The 17,216-nt window shown below is 41.1% G+C and overlaps 1 protein-coding gene across 1 annotated transcript in view; it reads right to left on the reverse strand.

Annotated features, from left to right (window-relative positions):
- Positions 1 to 740: 740 nt before the first annotated feature.
- Positions 741 to 17,216, reverse strand: part of MLIP (muscular LMNA interacting protein) — a 174,968-nt gene continuing 158,492 nt past the window's right edge. Inside the window, exons 14-17 of the mRNA XM_024220440.1 lie at positions 10,328 to 10,381; positions 6,620 to 6,781; positions 2,035 to 2,069; positions 741 to 1,013 (exon numbers count right to left, since the gene is read on the reverse strand). Coding sequence (XP_024076208.1) covers positions 6,623 to 6,781; positions 10,328 to 10,381 — 213 coding nt within the window. The 3' untranslated portion in view covers positions 741 to 1,013; positions 2,035 to 2,069; positions 6,620 to 6,622. The remainder of the gene's footprint in view (positions 1,014 to 2,034; positions 2,070 to 6,619; positions 6,782 to 10,327; positions 10,382 to 17,216) is intronic.

The following is a 17,216-nucleotide window of genomic DNA, read 5'->3' on the forward strand; positions in this document are numbered from 1 at the left end:
TCACAGATTCATGAGGATTCTTGTTGTGAGCAAAAGCTGTTATGAACTTGTAACCACAGAAAAACCCCTGTGTGATCACCTGCCAGAACCCTGGAGGGAATTGGGGTGATCTCTGATAAGCTTACTAGCATGTGTGTAGGTTTTTACTATGTTTAATATTTTTTCTGTAATGTTTTAACCTTAAAAATAATGTACTTGCTTAGAAAGACTGTATGGTAACTTCTAACTTTGGGCAATTATGCTGTTTATAGCCCCTGGGGAGAAAACAAGGCAGGCCTGCTAAGGCAGCTGGGGAACTCACAATGTAGGCAGGGAACCCTGCTGGTCTCTGCTCAAGAGAGGTGATGGCTGAGGAGCTGAGAGCTGATAAGTGGGTGCCTTTGCTAGACCATAGAAGGGGAATACAGGTGCAGTTGCCCTGAACTGTGACACCTCTTTCGCCTAACTACTGGTGTCCTTTTTGCTCCAAATTTCCTGATGTTTAGACTTTAGTGTAAAATATTACAGATCAGTTGGGGGGAAAGGTTTCAGGATGGGGGAGCAGAATTTCCTGGAGAGCTGGTAAGTCTTCATTAGTTAATGTTTGGAAATGGATTTATGCAGAAAATGAATCACAACAAACACTTTTCAGTATATATATATAGATAGATAGATATACACACACACACACACACACACACACCAAGTTTATTTAATTTCAAAATATAACTTGTTTTCTAAAGAAAACGTGATGTGTGCTTTGCGGCATACATTAAAACTACAGCAAACATTTCAGGACACTGTATGTAGATTTGCCACATTCATTTCTGTATCTGTGGGGCTCTTTTTGCTGGTACTTTCTAGATTATCTCTTAAAAATAGCTCTGAGTGCTACTGCTGCATTGCAGTTAATACAAAAGGAAGCAACATTTAAAAAAACAACATTTAAATCCACTTGAGGCACTGATTTCATTTCAGCATTGCAACAGGCTTCAAAATACTCTACAGTTTTAGCTTCTGATCCTAATTTACAGCTGCAAAAGAAAAGAAGAATTTTCACATGCATGTACCGGTAACTAGAACACAAAAACTATATAGGACCAGATCCTCAGGTGGTATAAATAAGTATAGCTCCTCTGACAACAACAGAGCCACCCCAACATACACCACCTGAGAGTCTGGCTGATAAATACACAATGTTCTGTATCTACACACAAGCATAATGTACTGTCTGCAAGAACTATGTTAATTTACCATAATAAATCATTAACTTTAATGGAACTATCCTGATGTGTGCAAAACCATAACAGAGTAAATACTATAACCTTTGTCATTCTTCACCTCATCTTCCCTATTGCTTGCTCCTACTCATGTCACACCTAAAAGTATATTGTAAGGTCTTTGGGGAAGGGACCATGTCTTTGAATAAATACTAGTGCCTAGCTCACTTTTAGCTGTAAAATTTGAAATAAAAGCTGTAAAAATAAGTAATAATTCAAAAAGCATCTGTTTTAATTATGCAACTGATTTACCAAGTTACCTTTAAAAATAGTCACTTTAGAATATAAATTTAACTGTATAGTGCCACTAAGTAGAATGATATGTTAATGGTTACTGTTGGAAAGATCAGTCATGGATGGAACATACCCAAATTAAACTAATTAAGATTATGACAAAAATATACAGCTAAAACATTCTATTATATTATGTGAGCACAGAAAAACTTTCTTAAAGTGAAGTTGAAGTTGTGGGTAGTAGAGCTGTTAGTATAACTCATTTTTTTCAGGACGCTGACAGTTCCAAAAACCTGGAAAAAATCTGGGTTCAACCCCACACAAAAGTTTTTCAGCATGTGGCTAATCAAATAATAACAATAAGAATAAGAATTATTCAATGAAATTGACACAAATTTGCAAAATGTTTCAGTCGATCTAAGTATCTTCATTTTTTTTCTGGAAAAAAGATTCAGCTGAAACATTTTGCCTAGCTTTAGTTGTGGGTACATTTTAGTGGTCAGATTGTAACCAAGACAGTTTAAAAAAAAAAAATACTTGCCCTGGCAGCTAGACAGAACCTCTCTCATTGGCAGTCTGTAGGAGACAAAAAAGGGGAAGAGAGAAAATGATGTGCAGAAAAGAACAGAAGCTGCAGTATGGTATATAGGCCTAATCTTACAAACACTTTATTCGTGGATAACTTTACCCATAGGAGGACTCCCCTTGATCTCATCTTTTTAAAAAGAAAGTTCTCTGCACTCATGATCACCAAACTATTAATTACACCTATTGACTTAAATAGGATTATTCAAGTGAGTAAAGTTACTCCCTGTGTGTTTGCAGGATCATGCCTTTTAGAGTAGAAATCAATTTCAATAGATACAGTGATTATGAACTCAGAGAACACATGGGCAGATACAAATTAGTGTGAAGTCTAATTAGTTATACATCAGTATACTATTCACTTTCTTTGGTGAAGGTTTTATGCTATCATTTAAAATACCTGTTTCAGAGCAGCTTCCCTTTTCTGAGAGCAGTATAAAATAGTCCTATTATTATTTAAATCAAACCAGTACAAAATCCATCTATGAGAAACAGATAGAATTCAGGGGTATGGCAGTTAAAATAACATGCTGTTGTTTCACACTTAATCTATGTCAAATTTACATGGTATAAGCATTATTATCTTTTCAGAGATTTTGCATTTGAACTGACTGTGGAAAGTGGCTAAGTAACGTCTTCCCTGTAATTTTTAATCTAGAAAATATTTTAGGAATACAAAAATATAAAAATACAGAAGTATAAAGCAATACTTATTTTTTCCTCTAATATTATGATGTCCTAATAATAGCCTTGCATCACAATGTACTAATAACGATTTCTGTTTCCCTAAAGCATGCACAAATGTCATTGAAGCTGGCAAAGAGTATTGACCAAATTCTGCTCTATTACATTCTTGTAGATACAGAGTAATTCCATTGATCTCAGTGGATTTATTTGAGATTTACATGGATGCAAATGAACATAATTTGTTCCTACTTGCTTTTTTAATGCACACTAGGAGAATGTAGGTCATTGTCCCACTCTAGAGGCTGGTCCATTTAAAAAGATAATGAGCCTGCTACAGTTAACACTCGGGAGTCTTAGTCCTTTAGCTTAAGTGGTGGAGGCTCATACTTTTAGTGTTCATTTAAAGGTTCATTATGTTTTAATTTAGCTAAATTGTTACAGAAATGTTGAATGGACCTAGTGCTGCAGGCGTTGCTCAGTCAGAACTCACTGGTGTCAATGGAAGTTTTGCTTCAGGGAGGAATGATACAGTTTGACCCAAAATAGCGTTACCCCTTTTTGACCCGAGCAGCTAGTCAAACGTTCGGTGCCTTGGAATGTTCCAGTTGGGAATAGAAATTGATGATGGAGCCTAGAATTTACTTGGATACAATCTTGTTTATTTACAAGGAATGTACAAAATCCTGCTTCTGAGAACGCAGGAGGAACCAAAGGCAAAAGGAGCAGTTTCTTAGCTTACAGGCCCATGTTTCTCTTCAGCCAGCACCCCGGACCTAGAACCTCTCTCTCGGTTTCTCTCAGGGTTGCATCATGCTTAAAGGCTTCTGCTTGGATTTCGTCAGGCTGTCTCTGTCTCTCTCTGGTTCTGTGTTCCACCTTCCCTCCCGTGCCACTCAGCCACAGAAAGCCAAAGCCCCTCCACCCACACAGTCCAAAACTCCTGGGCAGGTGCACATAACCCTTTTGTTTTAAGTGTGAGATTGGGATTAATTTATCCTTACACTTAGGTTAATTGAAGGATGCATTCATGCACCCATTATTCTAAATGAAGTTTTAACTCACCCCATAACAAGGTTTCACCCAGTTCATAACAATATTTTATCAAAATAAGGAGTAAAAAAAATACAGTTCACATTCTGGAGACCATTGTGCTCAGGGGTCTCTGTACTTTAAAAAGTATCTCATGGGATTGAGGGCAGGTTTGTTTGTTGCATTGGGTTGTGTTTTGTGGGGGTGTATTACAGCTACTATTGTCCCGCTGTCTGATACCACATATTGCCTAAATCCATTATTGTGGTCTCCACAATACTATCTATGAACACCTTACTGCTTACTAGTCCCTTATATACCGCTGTGGAGCCCAAACTCCACAGATCATCAGCAGCAGTGCTATGAAGGCTGCCCTACCCCCAGATCCTCAGTAGGAGATGCTGACCTCACATGCCCTCCAGGAACCCTGGCTGGCTATAGAGCAGGCAGAAAATCCCACCCCTAATTCCTGCTGCCAACTCTCCTCTGTCTGGTGGGTGAGATTGCCTTTTTGGAAAGTGTAGACTACAGAAGAGGGCATGTGCTGTGCTGCAGGACACAGCAGGCTGAGGGGCTGAGCTTGGGGCTGGGGACAGGTCCGGGGAACCTGTCTGAATGTGTGGGCTTATGAGCCTGCTTTGCACATAAGAATCAGACAGAGTCCAAAGCAAATTAACCCAGAACTAAAGAGCTGAGGTGGAAGAGGCAGCCAAGATTGTGACTGGTGGAAGCAGAGTTCCTTTTAGGCATTTGAAATGTATGCTATACTCCCATTGCCTCTCTGCAATGACACCGAGGGTTTCTACATGCTAAGAGAGACGCTGGCATAAATCTGGGTGTTGGAACGATTCCTGGGTGAATTCCTGCCTCGCTAGACAGAGTTGGGAACAACCTGGTGGAGAGGGGAGGCCCCAGCACACGGCTATATAGAGTCTACTGCAGTAGCCTTTATCAACACAAAAAAGGCATCTGAGCTGGCCTGCGTCATGGAAACCCAGTTTGTTGATACTGCAGGTCCAGTGCTCACTCATCTTGTCTGCCCCCTGGCTACTCATTTCACCACAAACCTAGGCTTGTACAGGATGTAGGAGTAGTAGCTATTACAGCCTAGCCTCAAGTGCAAGAAAGGTCAGCTGGAGACAAAAAAAAATGGTCTCTTAAATCTATACTTTGGCACTGAAATTAGGCACTCTACAGTGATAGTTTTTGCCTAACTCTTGGATTTTTCCAACAACGTAGGTAACTAGGGGTGTAACTGCTATCATTTGTACCCACCGTTAATTGTTAGAAAGCACTATGCCTCTAAAACTGGAGTTTGGGTTAAAAATTTGAAAATTTTAAAAACTTGGTCCATATTACATCTATTATATGATGGGCACATCTTACCCTTTGTAAAATTCCATATATATAGAACCTATTGATTATTATGAATAATTAATACTGGTCTTTGACCTGGAACATCCCTTAGGTAAATAAAGATTGAGGCTATGTATACATTACAGACTTCCGGTAGTAACACTATGTTGGTTAGATGTCAATCATCCCTTTCACATCCCTGACCGAAATAGCTGTGCTGGCAGAAGTCTGTAGTGAAGATGCAGCTGCACCATCAAAGCTGCGCTTTTACCACTTATAGCGTGTTTTGCTCATGTGGGGTTGAAATAAGTTATACCGATACATAGTGCAGCTTTACCAGTATAGTTACATCTGCACTAGAAGCGCTTTGCTGGTATAGTATACTGGTATTCCTATACCGGTAAAGTGGCCTGTAGGCATGTCCTAAGAGTAATGCACTGTGGCCTGTATTCACACTTTCATAGGTTTTATACATTACACAGCTTTTCACATTAAATTCAGTCATGAAATGTTGTCAGTGGCTCCAATGGGAGCAGGACTGGGCCTCCTTTTTTAAAGCCTCATGAATGATTGACATGCTGGGTTAGATCCTGGCTCCAGAGACGTCAATGTAGCCAGGATTTTCCCCTTTTGTGTGTGTGTGTGTGTGTGTGTGTGTGTGTGTGTGTGTGTGTGTGTTGAGACCTCATCTAACAGGATGCCAGATGTCCAATAATTACTGTAGATGCTTTAGGGTATGTCTACAGTGCAATGTAAGCCCAAGGTTCAAACTCAGGCTCAAACCTTATCCCCCTTTCCATCTACACACAAATCACCCACAGCCAACCCACAGCTCAGACTTACGGTCCCAGGACCTCATGGAGTCTGTCTACGCAGCAAAGAAAAACTTGCAGTTGGCTTATGCCACCTGACTCGGGCTCATGGGGCTCAGTCTGTGGGGCTGTTTCATTGTTGTGTAGACATCTGGGCTCAGGCCCGAACTCTGGGACCCTCCCACCCAATAAAGTCCTATAATCCAGGCTCCAGACCAGGCCCAGAAGTCTACACAACAGTGATACAACCCCACAGTCCAAGCCCTGAGAGCCTGAGTCAGCTGACCCAGGCCAGTCACGGTTGTCTAATCACAGTGTAGACATATCCATTGAGATCACAGACAGAATAACAAATGCATTAACTCAGGAAAGATCATAAGTACCTAAGGTGTCTTTATGATGGAAATTGGTTAAAGAACTTAATTATAACAGAATTCCAATGCCTTATATGTTTTAATATGATGATAATAAGCACACGTGCTCAACGCCTGCAGAAGCTTTATAATTCCATGTGGATATGGTTTTCAGAGACTCAATAGCCAGACTCAATTCAAGGTATTCTTAGACTAACTATAATATAATATGTGCATCATAACCCTGGCACACTATAAATTGGGGCACAGTAACATATGATAACTAATTAGCATTATGGTGTACCTCTTAGCTGGTTTTCGCAGGAGTATCCCTCATGTCCACTCTGAGTGAAAAGCGCTCACTGCAGAGAGGGCTTTCACTGTCTGGAAGTTTTCCTTTGCTTGTCTTTTTGCTTTCACAGGTGGGAGGCAGAGCTGATTTACTTGGTGCTGCTACAGAATGAAACTAAAGTTGCATGAAAAATAGAACACAGTTATTCTGAATCGAGCTTGGAACCTTTTTTTAAATTAATACTTCTCTTTGGGGAAAATAAAATGCGTTACAAAATGAGGGGCTGGCAACCACGCACAATCTGCCCCTTCAAAAAAAATAAGACAAAGATGTTGGTGTTTCCTACAGCGCCAGACTATTCAAACTTCCTTATTCTCATGCTGATATGATGAGAAGAAATCAATTGTATCATGTGTCTTTTTTGTTTAAGTATGTAATTATAGATGATTTTAGATATAGAGAACCATATTGCTGAGAGCAGAGACGGGAGACAGCAGGGTCTGGGGTGCTCATTACAGCAGAAAGAGCAATGTTGGCCTTGTCAGTTGACTGACACACACCCATAATTAGTCTATACTATTAGAAAAGGTTGGTGGTGTATTTCTTACTTTCTAAAAAAGTAGTAGTAAAACAGATGCTTAATTCCTGCAACTTTAAACATGCTGGTCCAGGTCCTGGCTCCTCTTTCTCACTGCAGTGAAAAGGAGGCAGAAAGCCGCATAACTCTCCAGATGGGGATTTCCCAGGGTAGGGTGAGTCTCCAGGTAATAGGAGGCAAGGCCACAGTGCTGCTGCATTCCAGCAAGATGCCATCCAGCAGAATGTCCCAAGGGAGCCATTACCAGTCAGTGCAACTTAAAAGAGTGCTTAGGTTGCTCTAAGTTGCACCAGGGCCAGGTCCTGGCCAGCTGCAGGATTGGGGTCCTAAAGGTGGGATAAAGGGACTATCTCCTGCACCACCACCAACTTCTATCACTTTCTTGGTCCCTGGCAAGGCACCTTATGGAAGAGGACACCTCTGTCCATATCCTTCTGACTGAGGCTGAATGGGAGGACTCTAGGCACACCTTGTACTCTTTCTACTTCTTCCTAGGCATTGAAGAACTTTGCTCTCTCCCAGGAGGGCCTTTGTGAAGTTAGCCAGCCCACAGTCCACAAGTCACATCATTGTGTTAAAAATAAGATTTATTAACAAGTGAGAGAAAATCAAATTGGGGCTGGGGCACTGAGTGGGTTGACCCTGGGAGAGCTGAGAGACAGGGGGCCCCTTGTTCCCTCCTTGGACTGGCTGCTCAAACTCCAATCTGGGGCTGGACAGACAGCACTGATGGGAAGAAATTCAGCTTGCAGGACTCAGTGCAGCAGCAGTTTAGCCCTCCCTGCTCTCCTCCTCCTCTTACACTGCTGAAGATTATGGCAAGAGGGAGAAGGGAATTTGCAGGTCATGTGCTCCTAGTGGCATTGTTAGGGGAGATAAGTAACGTAAAGTAAAGGACCCAGTCTTGCAGCAGCAAGAATGGCTCAGTAGCAGCCTTAGCGAAGGTTGAAAATTTTAGTAAGGGCTTGTCTACAAAACCCCACAGTTCAGATTTCAGGGTGTGAACTGCAGTGTGCACTGGCATACTGCATGTGCTCGCCTGCATGAACTAAATGGTACCTAGATCCTGTTTAAAGAGGACTACGTTAACACAAACTAGCTACCTTTCAGTTCCCACCTGCAGAATCCACATGGGGGAATTACAGCACAGCAGGCTAGTGTGTGCTGCAGTTCACCCATCCATACTGTGGGCTGTGTAGATATAACCTAAGCAGAGCCGGCCTTTGCATTTTTGGGCTGGCCTGAGAAACAATATTTTGTGCACCCTCTCTCCTCCCAAGCCGTAAGGTTGCTGTCCACCATTATCACATCTCTCTGCACACGGCTGGCTTGACAATCTGGGGGAGAACTAGAAAGATAATATTTGGCATACACCCCCCCCCCAAACGTCACTGACTCATTTTCTGTGAAAGTGTGAGTACAAGTGAGAGGGAGGGGTCTTTACATTTCCCAGCCTCCTGGAGCAGAAGTAGAGTCCAGGGATTAAATGGAAACTAAGATGCTCCATCATATGCTCCGAAGCTAGTTTCTGTTAACAAAACAAGTGATCATGCAAGCCCTCAGGTGATACCTCCAATACATCAATGTTTCATCTCCATCAGCCACCCAAAATGTTTCAAACCAGTAAGGAAGCCATGTATTTGGTGGTAATTATAGGCAAGTGCCATTTCATTCATTTTATTCCCAGCTCATCTTTAGCACTTTCTAATAGACTAGAATTTTCTTTCTTCACTGATAAGTTAAATGAGCTGGGTTAATCGATATACAAACAACAGCCAGGGATGATCCTATTTCTGTTATAAGACTTATCTAAAAGGGTTTGGTATAATTACCAAAATTGTGTGGATAATATAATGAGGCCTCAGTAGTCAATATCCATTCATCTACTGTCATTGACTTCATACTGCAGTGAATATTTAGCTATTCCTCGAAGTTAGTTATGCTTTATGTGAATTTCTAAAACAACACTAAGACCTCCAACTTTCCTTCTTAATTAAGAATGTTCAGTTTCATTTCAAAGTTTATATTACATCTGGTATTCAGTTTCATTTCAAAGCTTACAGCTTACATCTGGTATTTAATTAGATTATACAGATTTATTTCAACATCAAGACTGTGATTTTAAATTCATGTTGACAACCCTGTTACAAACAAGCTGATCTCTTTGGGCAGTGTGGCCTAGTGGATAGACCACTAGACTGGGTCTCAGGATACCTGGTTTCTATTCCCAGCTCAGCCACTGGCCCCCGGGTGACCTTGGGTCAGTTACTTCCCCTCTCTGTGCCTCTGTTTCTCTATCTATAAAATGGGAATAATGATCCTGATCTCCTTTTTAACGTGCTTTGAGATCTACTGATGAAATGCACTATATAAGAGCTAGGTATTATTATTATGCTCTGTCCCAAGAGCAGCATGCAGAGGATAGCATCAGCTCTCATTTGAAGTGTGTATAATCTGGGATGGTAGGCATTAGGTTCACACATCTTAGAGAGGGAAGAGACCTATATTAGTTCATTAAATCCATTTCCCAGCAAATTCAAGACCTAGTCCACCCAATACTTATACTACACTGTTACTGAATTTTACCTTAGCTAAGGAAATGGTGCTGGGCAACACATGCTGTAGTGAGCTGTCTGTTGTCCCCTGTATTTTAAAAGAGGGTACGGTAGGTGTTCTCCCATATTCAACATGTTCACACCCCCAAGGAGCTGCTGTAAAAGCAATATCTTCTGGTATTTAGAACAGGAGCTACTACTTTACCACAGCCACTGCAGAGTGTGAACTCCTGGGTTTTCAAATGAAGCTCACTGTATATGTTTTACTTGTTCCCATTCCAAGTCATTTAACCTTCCACAAGCACAAATCAGAAACATGGAAAACAATGCTACCTGAGCTTCTTGAAGAACACAGGATCCAAAACCACACTATATTTGTTTGTTAATAGCAGTGAAACACAACCATTTACACAGTCCATGTGTTGGGCCAAAATCCTTTCTGCAGGTACACTTTCTGTACCTCTGAGGCCACCATATGTTATGTTTAACTGCAAAAGCCATTCTGAGCTGGGGCTCATAGATAGCATAGATGCCTGTAGTTATAAATTGCAAATGTCATTCAGTTACCTCCTTGGAGCTGAGTGCTTCGTTTTCTGGAATAGGCACTATGGGATGACTGGGCTGCAGAGCCGAGATGCCAAGGATGTCATGAGAGAGAGAGTAAGTGAAAAAATATGCAGTTATGAGTTAAATTTTAGTAGCCATCAGAACAACATGATCAAAGTGCCTCAACAACTAACGTGCACAGGGCAGCTAAGCACGCAGTTCCCATTGACTTTCAGTGGGAGCTGGGCACCTAACTGTTCTTAGGGTATGTCTACACTGCAAGTGAAGGTGTGATTGTAGCATGGATGGGCATACCATAAGGTGACCAGATAGTAAGTGTGAAAAATCAGGACAGGGGTGGGGGGGTAATAGGCGCCTATAAGAAAAATCCCCAAATATCGGGACTGTCCCTATGAAATCGAGACCTCTGGTTACCCTTCCATACCCATACTAGCTAGATTAAAGCATAGGTACTAGTAGTAGACTAAAATGGTGGTACAGATTTCAGCATGGGCTAGCTGCCTGAGTATAAGCCATGGGGGGAGCGGGGACACTAGATATGTGCTCAGGTTGCTAGCCAGCTTGTGTCACTGTGTCTGTATCACTATTGTTATCCATGCTAGCTACATTACAGCTAGCATGGGGCATGCCTATCTGTGCTACAATCACACCTTCACTCTCTGTGCAGAGGTACCCTTTGTTCCTTTGAAAATCCCTGGCCCAAGATATAGGCTAGTTTCCATCTAATCAAATTGACATACAATTTTAAAAAGCACTCGTCACTCTGAAATGACTCAGTCAGAATCCTAGCAAGGACAAATGCCTATGTAAAGGGAAGGTTTAGTATGAGACAATGCACATATAAGTACTTAGAACTCTAATCATTGTATTTCCAACACTTAGCATGTATACTTTCCTAAACAGCTCCCAAGAGAGCTCTCCTTAACCTTGGCTTTCAAAGACACCAGTCTTATAATTCTTTAACTAAAAATGCCATTGAACAATTACTAGTACATTCAGAGGGAGGGTTTGTGTCATGGTGATTCTTTGACATTGTGTGATTTGTATCTGAGTACTGAAGACCTGATCCGAACTCTATTTAAATCAATATAAAGACTCCCAGTGACTTCACTGGGCTTTGGAGCAAGCCCAAAGTGAATACATAAATCAAACCATACAGAGATAATAGTAGGTTCACAGGACTGCAATGTTTTAATAATCAGATGAAATACAGATCTCATATTTTTAATGTTGTTAATAAAGTTCTCTGAATGGATTGATTTTATGGATTTAGCTTTACAGAAACCTAGTTTTCAGTGTGTCAAAATCACTGCTCTGTGTCAGTAATTAGCACAAATCATTAATTGAATTTATAAATCACATCAGAATGCCCTGGTCCTGCACTTAAAAAAAAAAGAGTTTTGAATCATTACTCATAGAAGCATAAGCCTAGTTTGGTAAACTGTTCCAATAATGAAGGTAGATCAAGTATTGTTTCAACAGGGAGAGAAGTTAAATAAGGACGGGAGAGAATACGTTAACTCTCACAGTTGAGAATTCATTGCTGGCAATACAGGCACTAAAAATGTTGGCACCAAGAAGATATACACACTGCAGACTCATCCAATTCCATTGGCTGAGGGCTCACTCTCCTGTTCCATTCCAAGTAAATAAGCAGGTGGTGTGAGCTACAGTTAGCTCCACAGTTAGTGCACTAGCACAGTTGTACCAATTTGGCCGCTAACATGCTGCTTATGAGTTACTGGGATGCTGCAAATTCATTATTTGCCCTAACACAAAATCATATGTTATTTTGCAAGGAATGTGCAATCAATGTGGGTGGTTGCTGAAGATGGATTGCTTTCTATTTACCTACCAGACAGCAATTAAGTACTCCGGGAGGTATGAAACGCCTACAGCTTGTGCAAAAAAAGTAGTTGACTAGGAAGGTGGAGAGCTGAGACTGTGGCTATCATTTGTCTCCATTAAGAAAAAAAACACTGTGTACCAACTGTGCACATAGCTAACCTATGAAAAATGAGCTTTTATTACTATTTCCTTGTCCTACCTTCTCTTCTCATTACTTATTGCCCACTCATCTTTACGTTTCTTCTCCAAGCCCAGGCACAAATCTGCCCTGTTCTACTCTGTAAATCTCATCCCCCATGTTTCTCCTTGGCTCCCACAATAATCCCAATCTCCCGTCACCCACACCCATCTTTGTCTCCTTCTCTTACTCCCATTCGTGTGCCTTCTTGTAAAAGTAAAAAGCCACAGTGCACGAGGGACTCAAACAGGGAAGGAATACACTCCAGCACTTATCCCTGAGCTTTCTATACGTATTACCAGTGCATATTCTCTACCCATGGCTTTAATTTAAAGGAAGCAGGTGAGGAAAAGTGGGAATGAACAAAGACTTTATTCTTTCACTGAAATATTAATTAAGGAAATAATGATAATATGGTATTGAAACTTCAGTGGATTGTGTGTCCAATAATAGTGCCCTATTTCCAATTTCTGGAGTATAAAAAGCCTTAAGCACTGTCACTGGAGACCCCTTGTGGTCTAGTGGCTATGGCATTGGATTTGAAATCCAGAGACCTGACTTGGCCACTAATGTGCTGTCTCACTATGAGGAGTCACGTCCCTTGTCTAAGTCTCTCTTTGCCCTCCTATCCTTTATCTGTCTTGTGCATTTAGACTGTAAACTTCAGAGCAGGGGCACGGATTGTGTCTCACTGTGGGCTCATGCAAGCCTCTTGGTCTCACCATCTCTTCTTTCAAATCCCTCTTCAGTACCCACTTCTGTTGTGATGCCTCTAAGAAACCAACCAATTAAGTATGGCAAAAGGGAATGTAACATACTACAGCACTTTAAAATGATTCAGAACCGTCAAGGTGGGCACGTAGCTAACCTATGTAACTGACTTATCACTGCTATCCTTCCTGGTATTTGTTACACTTGTTGCACTGTGGCTTTGGTCAGATTGCAAGCTCTTTGGGGAAGTGACTGTCTTCCTATGCATTTGTATAGCACCTAGGACAAGGGGTCCTGATTCTGAGTGGGGACTCTAGGCACCACAGCAGATCAATAGTTAATTATTAGAATAATATTCTGCCTTATCATTTTCAAACACAATGGGCCCTATCAGGGATCAGATACTTGTGTTTAAGGTGCTGGACCAGGATTTAGGAGATCTAAGGGTATGTCTACACTACAGGATTAATCCGAATTTAGATAATTTGAATTTGGGAAACAGGTTGTATAAATTCGATTGTGCGCGGCCACACTAAGCACCTTAATTCGGTTTTAAACCACATTAATTCGGTAGTGTGCGGCCACACTACCCCATTAACTTAAATACAGTAATTCGGTGGTGTGCGTCCACACTAACCCTAATTCGAATTAACAAAATCGATTTAGGCTCTACTCCGTTCGTCGAGGTGGAGTACAGAAATCGATCTAAAGGGCCCTTTAATTCGAATTAACTGGCTCTGTAGTGTGGACGGGTGAAGGGTTAATTCGGATTAAGGCAGCTAAATCCGAATTAAAGTCCTAGTGTAGACCAGGCCTAAGTTCAATTCCTCGTTGTCAGAGATTCACTGACTTTGGGCAAGTCACTTAGGATATGTCTACACTGCATTGTAAACCCAGGTCTGTGGGACCTGGGCTTGTGGACTTGGTGTTTCCGAGCCCATGCTTGAGCTTTCACACGGCATTGTAAACCTGGGCTTACAGTTGCTGGACTCAGGTCTCACAGCTGTGCTCAAGTCTCCATACTGCACTGCACAGACCTTCTGACTCGGGTCTGTGGATTGAGCTGAGTCCACAGTACAGAATGATAGGGCTTGGACCTGAGTTATAGCAGGACCCAGGCTCTGACTCCTCCCGGCACCCCCTCCCTGCAGGGTCCTAGGACCTGAGAGCTTGCGGACCCAAGTCAGACTCCTTCCATAATGACAAATATAAGGTGTTGGGGGGAGGGAGGGGAAATGGATGTATCTATTTCATTTTTAGAAAGAATAAGCCTGATCAAATGAACATGCTGCCCTGTTTTTCCTACACTTTCCAGGTCCCCTCGTCGTTCTAAATGAACAGTGAGGGATCGGGGAGTGATTTCTCTGGAAAGATAAGAAACCCAGCTTTCCCTTGCTGGACAATTTATCACTGGACATTCTGACCTCTGACTCATGTAAGACTGTGACCTATATCTGTTAGCTCTGATGTTGGAGTGCAAGTAAATAGGCTCCATATTTCTTGTTAATAGATGTAGTCTTATTAGAGTCACCATATAGTTCTGTCCTTGGCATACCTGCATCCCCAGGTCCACATGGCTGGCAGTAAGACTCTCTCTTTTACAGTGATTTAGACAGATTATTCTCATGTCTGCAGGAGAAGACAGGGGAGCAGGGAGGAGGTAATCACTCCTCTAATTTCTGTCCTTGTTTGCTTTGCTGACTATAAAATTCTCCGTTGTCTTTAACTAGGTTACTACAATGATGACCTTGGAATTTCCTAGGTTTGCACAGCAATCTTGTAAACAAGATGGGTTTTTTGCCTATTTCTAAGGATGACAGAAGAGCAAAATGGAAAATAAGTACTATTTATGACTGCAAACTATTCTGACAATTACAGAATGCACAGTCACATAAGTTCAAAGGGAAAAAATGCCAAAAAAACTTCATATAGCCTTGACTGAGGCTCAGAATAGAGAAGATTATAAAATAGCTTAATTAGACCTTTGCTCACTTAGTGTCATGGAATAATCAACAGGCTAGGCTTGCCTTAAAAAGGTCCGTTTATCATGATTGCACTGTAATTCACAGCTGCCACTGAACTAATACAAAGCTGTCTAAAGTCTTAGCAGTATGTGGCCGTTTCATAAACCAAAGGCGTGTCTACACAGTGCATACCAGATGGGTGTAAATTCTAGTGTGCATTAACTGGTCCATGTGGACCCTGCTAGTGTGCACTAAAAGTCCCCTAGTGCACATTAATGTAGTTCTCTTTAAAACAGTACTACATTAAACATGCTTTAGGGAACTTTTACTGCACACCAGCAGGGTCCAAATGGGGCAGTTAGTGCACAACACACTAGTGCACACTAGAATTTATTTCCCCGAGGCAGACTAATGCACCATGTAGACAAGCCCTAATTCACTGTCTAGAAGGGTGCTGTAACCTTTGCTAATTGAAACAGAGGTGTATGACTTCCCACAACCAATGGGAGATGATGTACTTAAAAAATAAGAATGTTGCAACTATAGCAACAGAAATCACATGTACACTATTCTTTTAAAATACTTCATTAAATCTTTAATCCATTTTGAAAATTAAATTAGATTTTCTAGGCACTTATGAAATGCAGAGTTATTCCTTCTTTATGAGAAGGATAAAGAATGGCCTTACTAATCTTTTGTTAGTTCAAAGACAGGGAAAAGTTTATAATAGCATATCAAATGTTTTTCTGTATTTACTGGCATTTGTCTAAAACTATTTTATAGATACCTACCTTTTCCTAGTATAAACTGGTAAAGGATACAAGAACAGCATGAATTATAAAATACAGCAACAGTGTGAAGACTATTTCTAATTAAAGGGAGACAAAAAAATCAAGTGGAAACAGAAGTTGTATAATTATGACAGATGTTGACTCTCTGAAATTTCATGTTATATAAATTAATTTAAAATATTCATTCAGTTAATCACCCAGTTCTTTGGCCATCATGTCTCTGCAAAAGTAAGTGTAATGCGTAAATGATGATCATCATATTTATATTGTGCCTTTTAGCCGACACACACTACAAAGCGTATCAATGATTTGTAATCTATTGTATAGACTGCTGCTGCTTTGCACTTATTAGCAGTTCTTTATCCATAAAACTCAAAACCCTCTACAAAGGTAGGTAAGAATTGTCTCCCCATTTTTACAGATGGGGTAACTGAGGCCTAGAGGAGTTAAGAGTGAGACTCTGACAGGGACTTTTACATGAGCACACAGAAGTGTGTAAGGGATGTCTCTTCCTTGCATGCCCAATGCAAGGGTCTGTAGGAGTTGCACTCCTTGGGTTAGGAATGAGGTGGGCCTTGACTCCATCTGGCACACAGCAACATGGGATAAGTACACAAGGTGTGGGACATATAGTGCACCACATAAAGAGTTAGGGCCTGTTTCCCCTGTGCACCAAGAAACTCCAGGAGGAATGATTCTGCTGTGAGCAATGCGTGAGGCTTTATACCAGTTCTAGTGCAAGACTTTTCTTAATACACACTCTGAGGATTGTAGAGCTGCTATCTATTAATCTATGAATAATAGGTAACAATGGTATGAATACTGTAAGTGATTTGGTCAGTGAAGTGAGGCTGCTATATAACTATGGAGAGGTATTAGAATTTCCTCTATGAATGTGTTGATCTAGCTTAATAGGGGACTGTGAGGGGAGCAAACAGGAAAGCCACACAACAGTTCTAGATAAGTAGCCCCAAGCGTGTACTTGCAGGACAAGAGTGCAAGCTGTTAACTTCAAGGATCCTGTCTCCAATGGGTTGCAAACCTTGTTTTGCTAGGTTGGGAGGCAAGCGATCAAAAGAAGATTAAAAAGTTAAAAACCTTTCTGTTGGGTAAAAGGGGATCACTTGTCAGGAGCTGTCTAGGGACACGGGCTGCAGAGAGAGTCTAAAGAAATGGGGCCTTGCCACATCTAGGAATGATAAGATGTAGGGAAAAGCTAGGTATGTGTACAGTCTGCTTGATTTTTTTAAGAAACATTTTCTCTGAAATACTTTTGTTTGAAATAAATGATACTTTTCTTTCATTGCTCTCAGAAGGAACAGAATTGCAGGGTATGGACATAAATTAGACCTACTGAGGTAAATCACAATTGATACGCATGGGACTGTTACCCAAGG

The sequence above is a fragment of the Terrapene carolina genome, unplaced genomic scaffold (assembly GCF_002925995.2).
Source record: "Terrapene carolina triunguis isolate 2854851 unplaced genomic scaffold, T_m_triunguis-2.0 Scaffold42, whole genome shotgun sequence".
NCBI classification, from domain to species: Eukaryota; Metazoa; Chordata; order Testudines; family Emydidae; genus Terrapene; species Terrapene triunguis.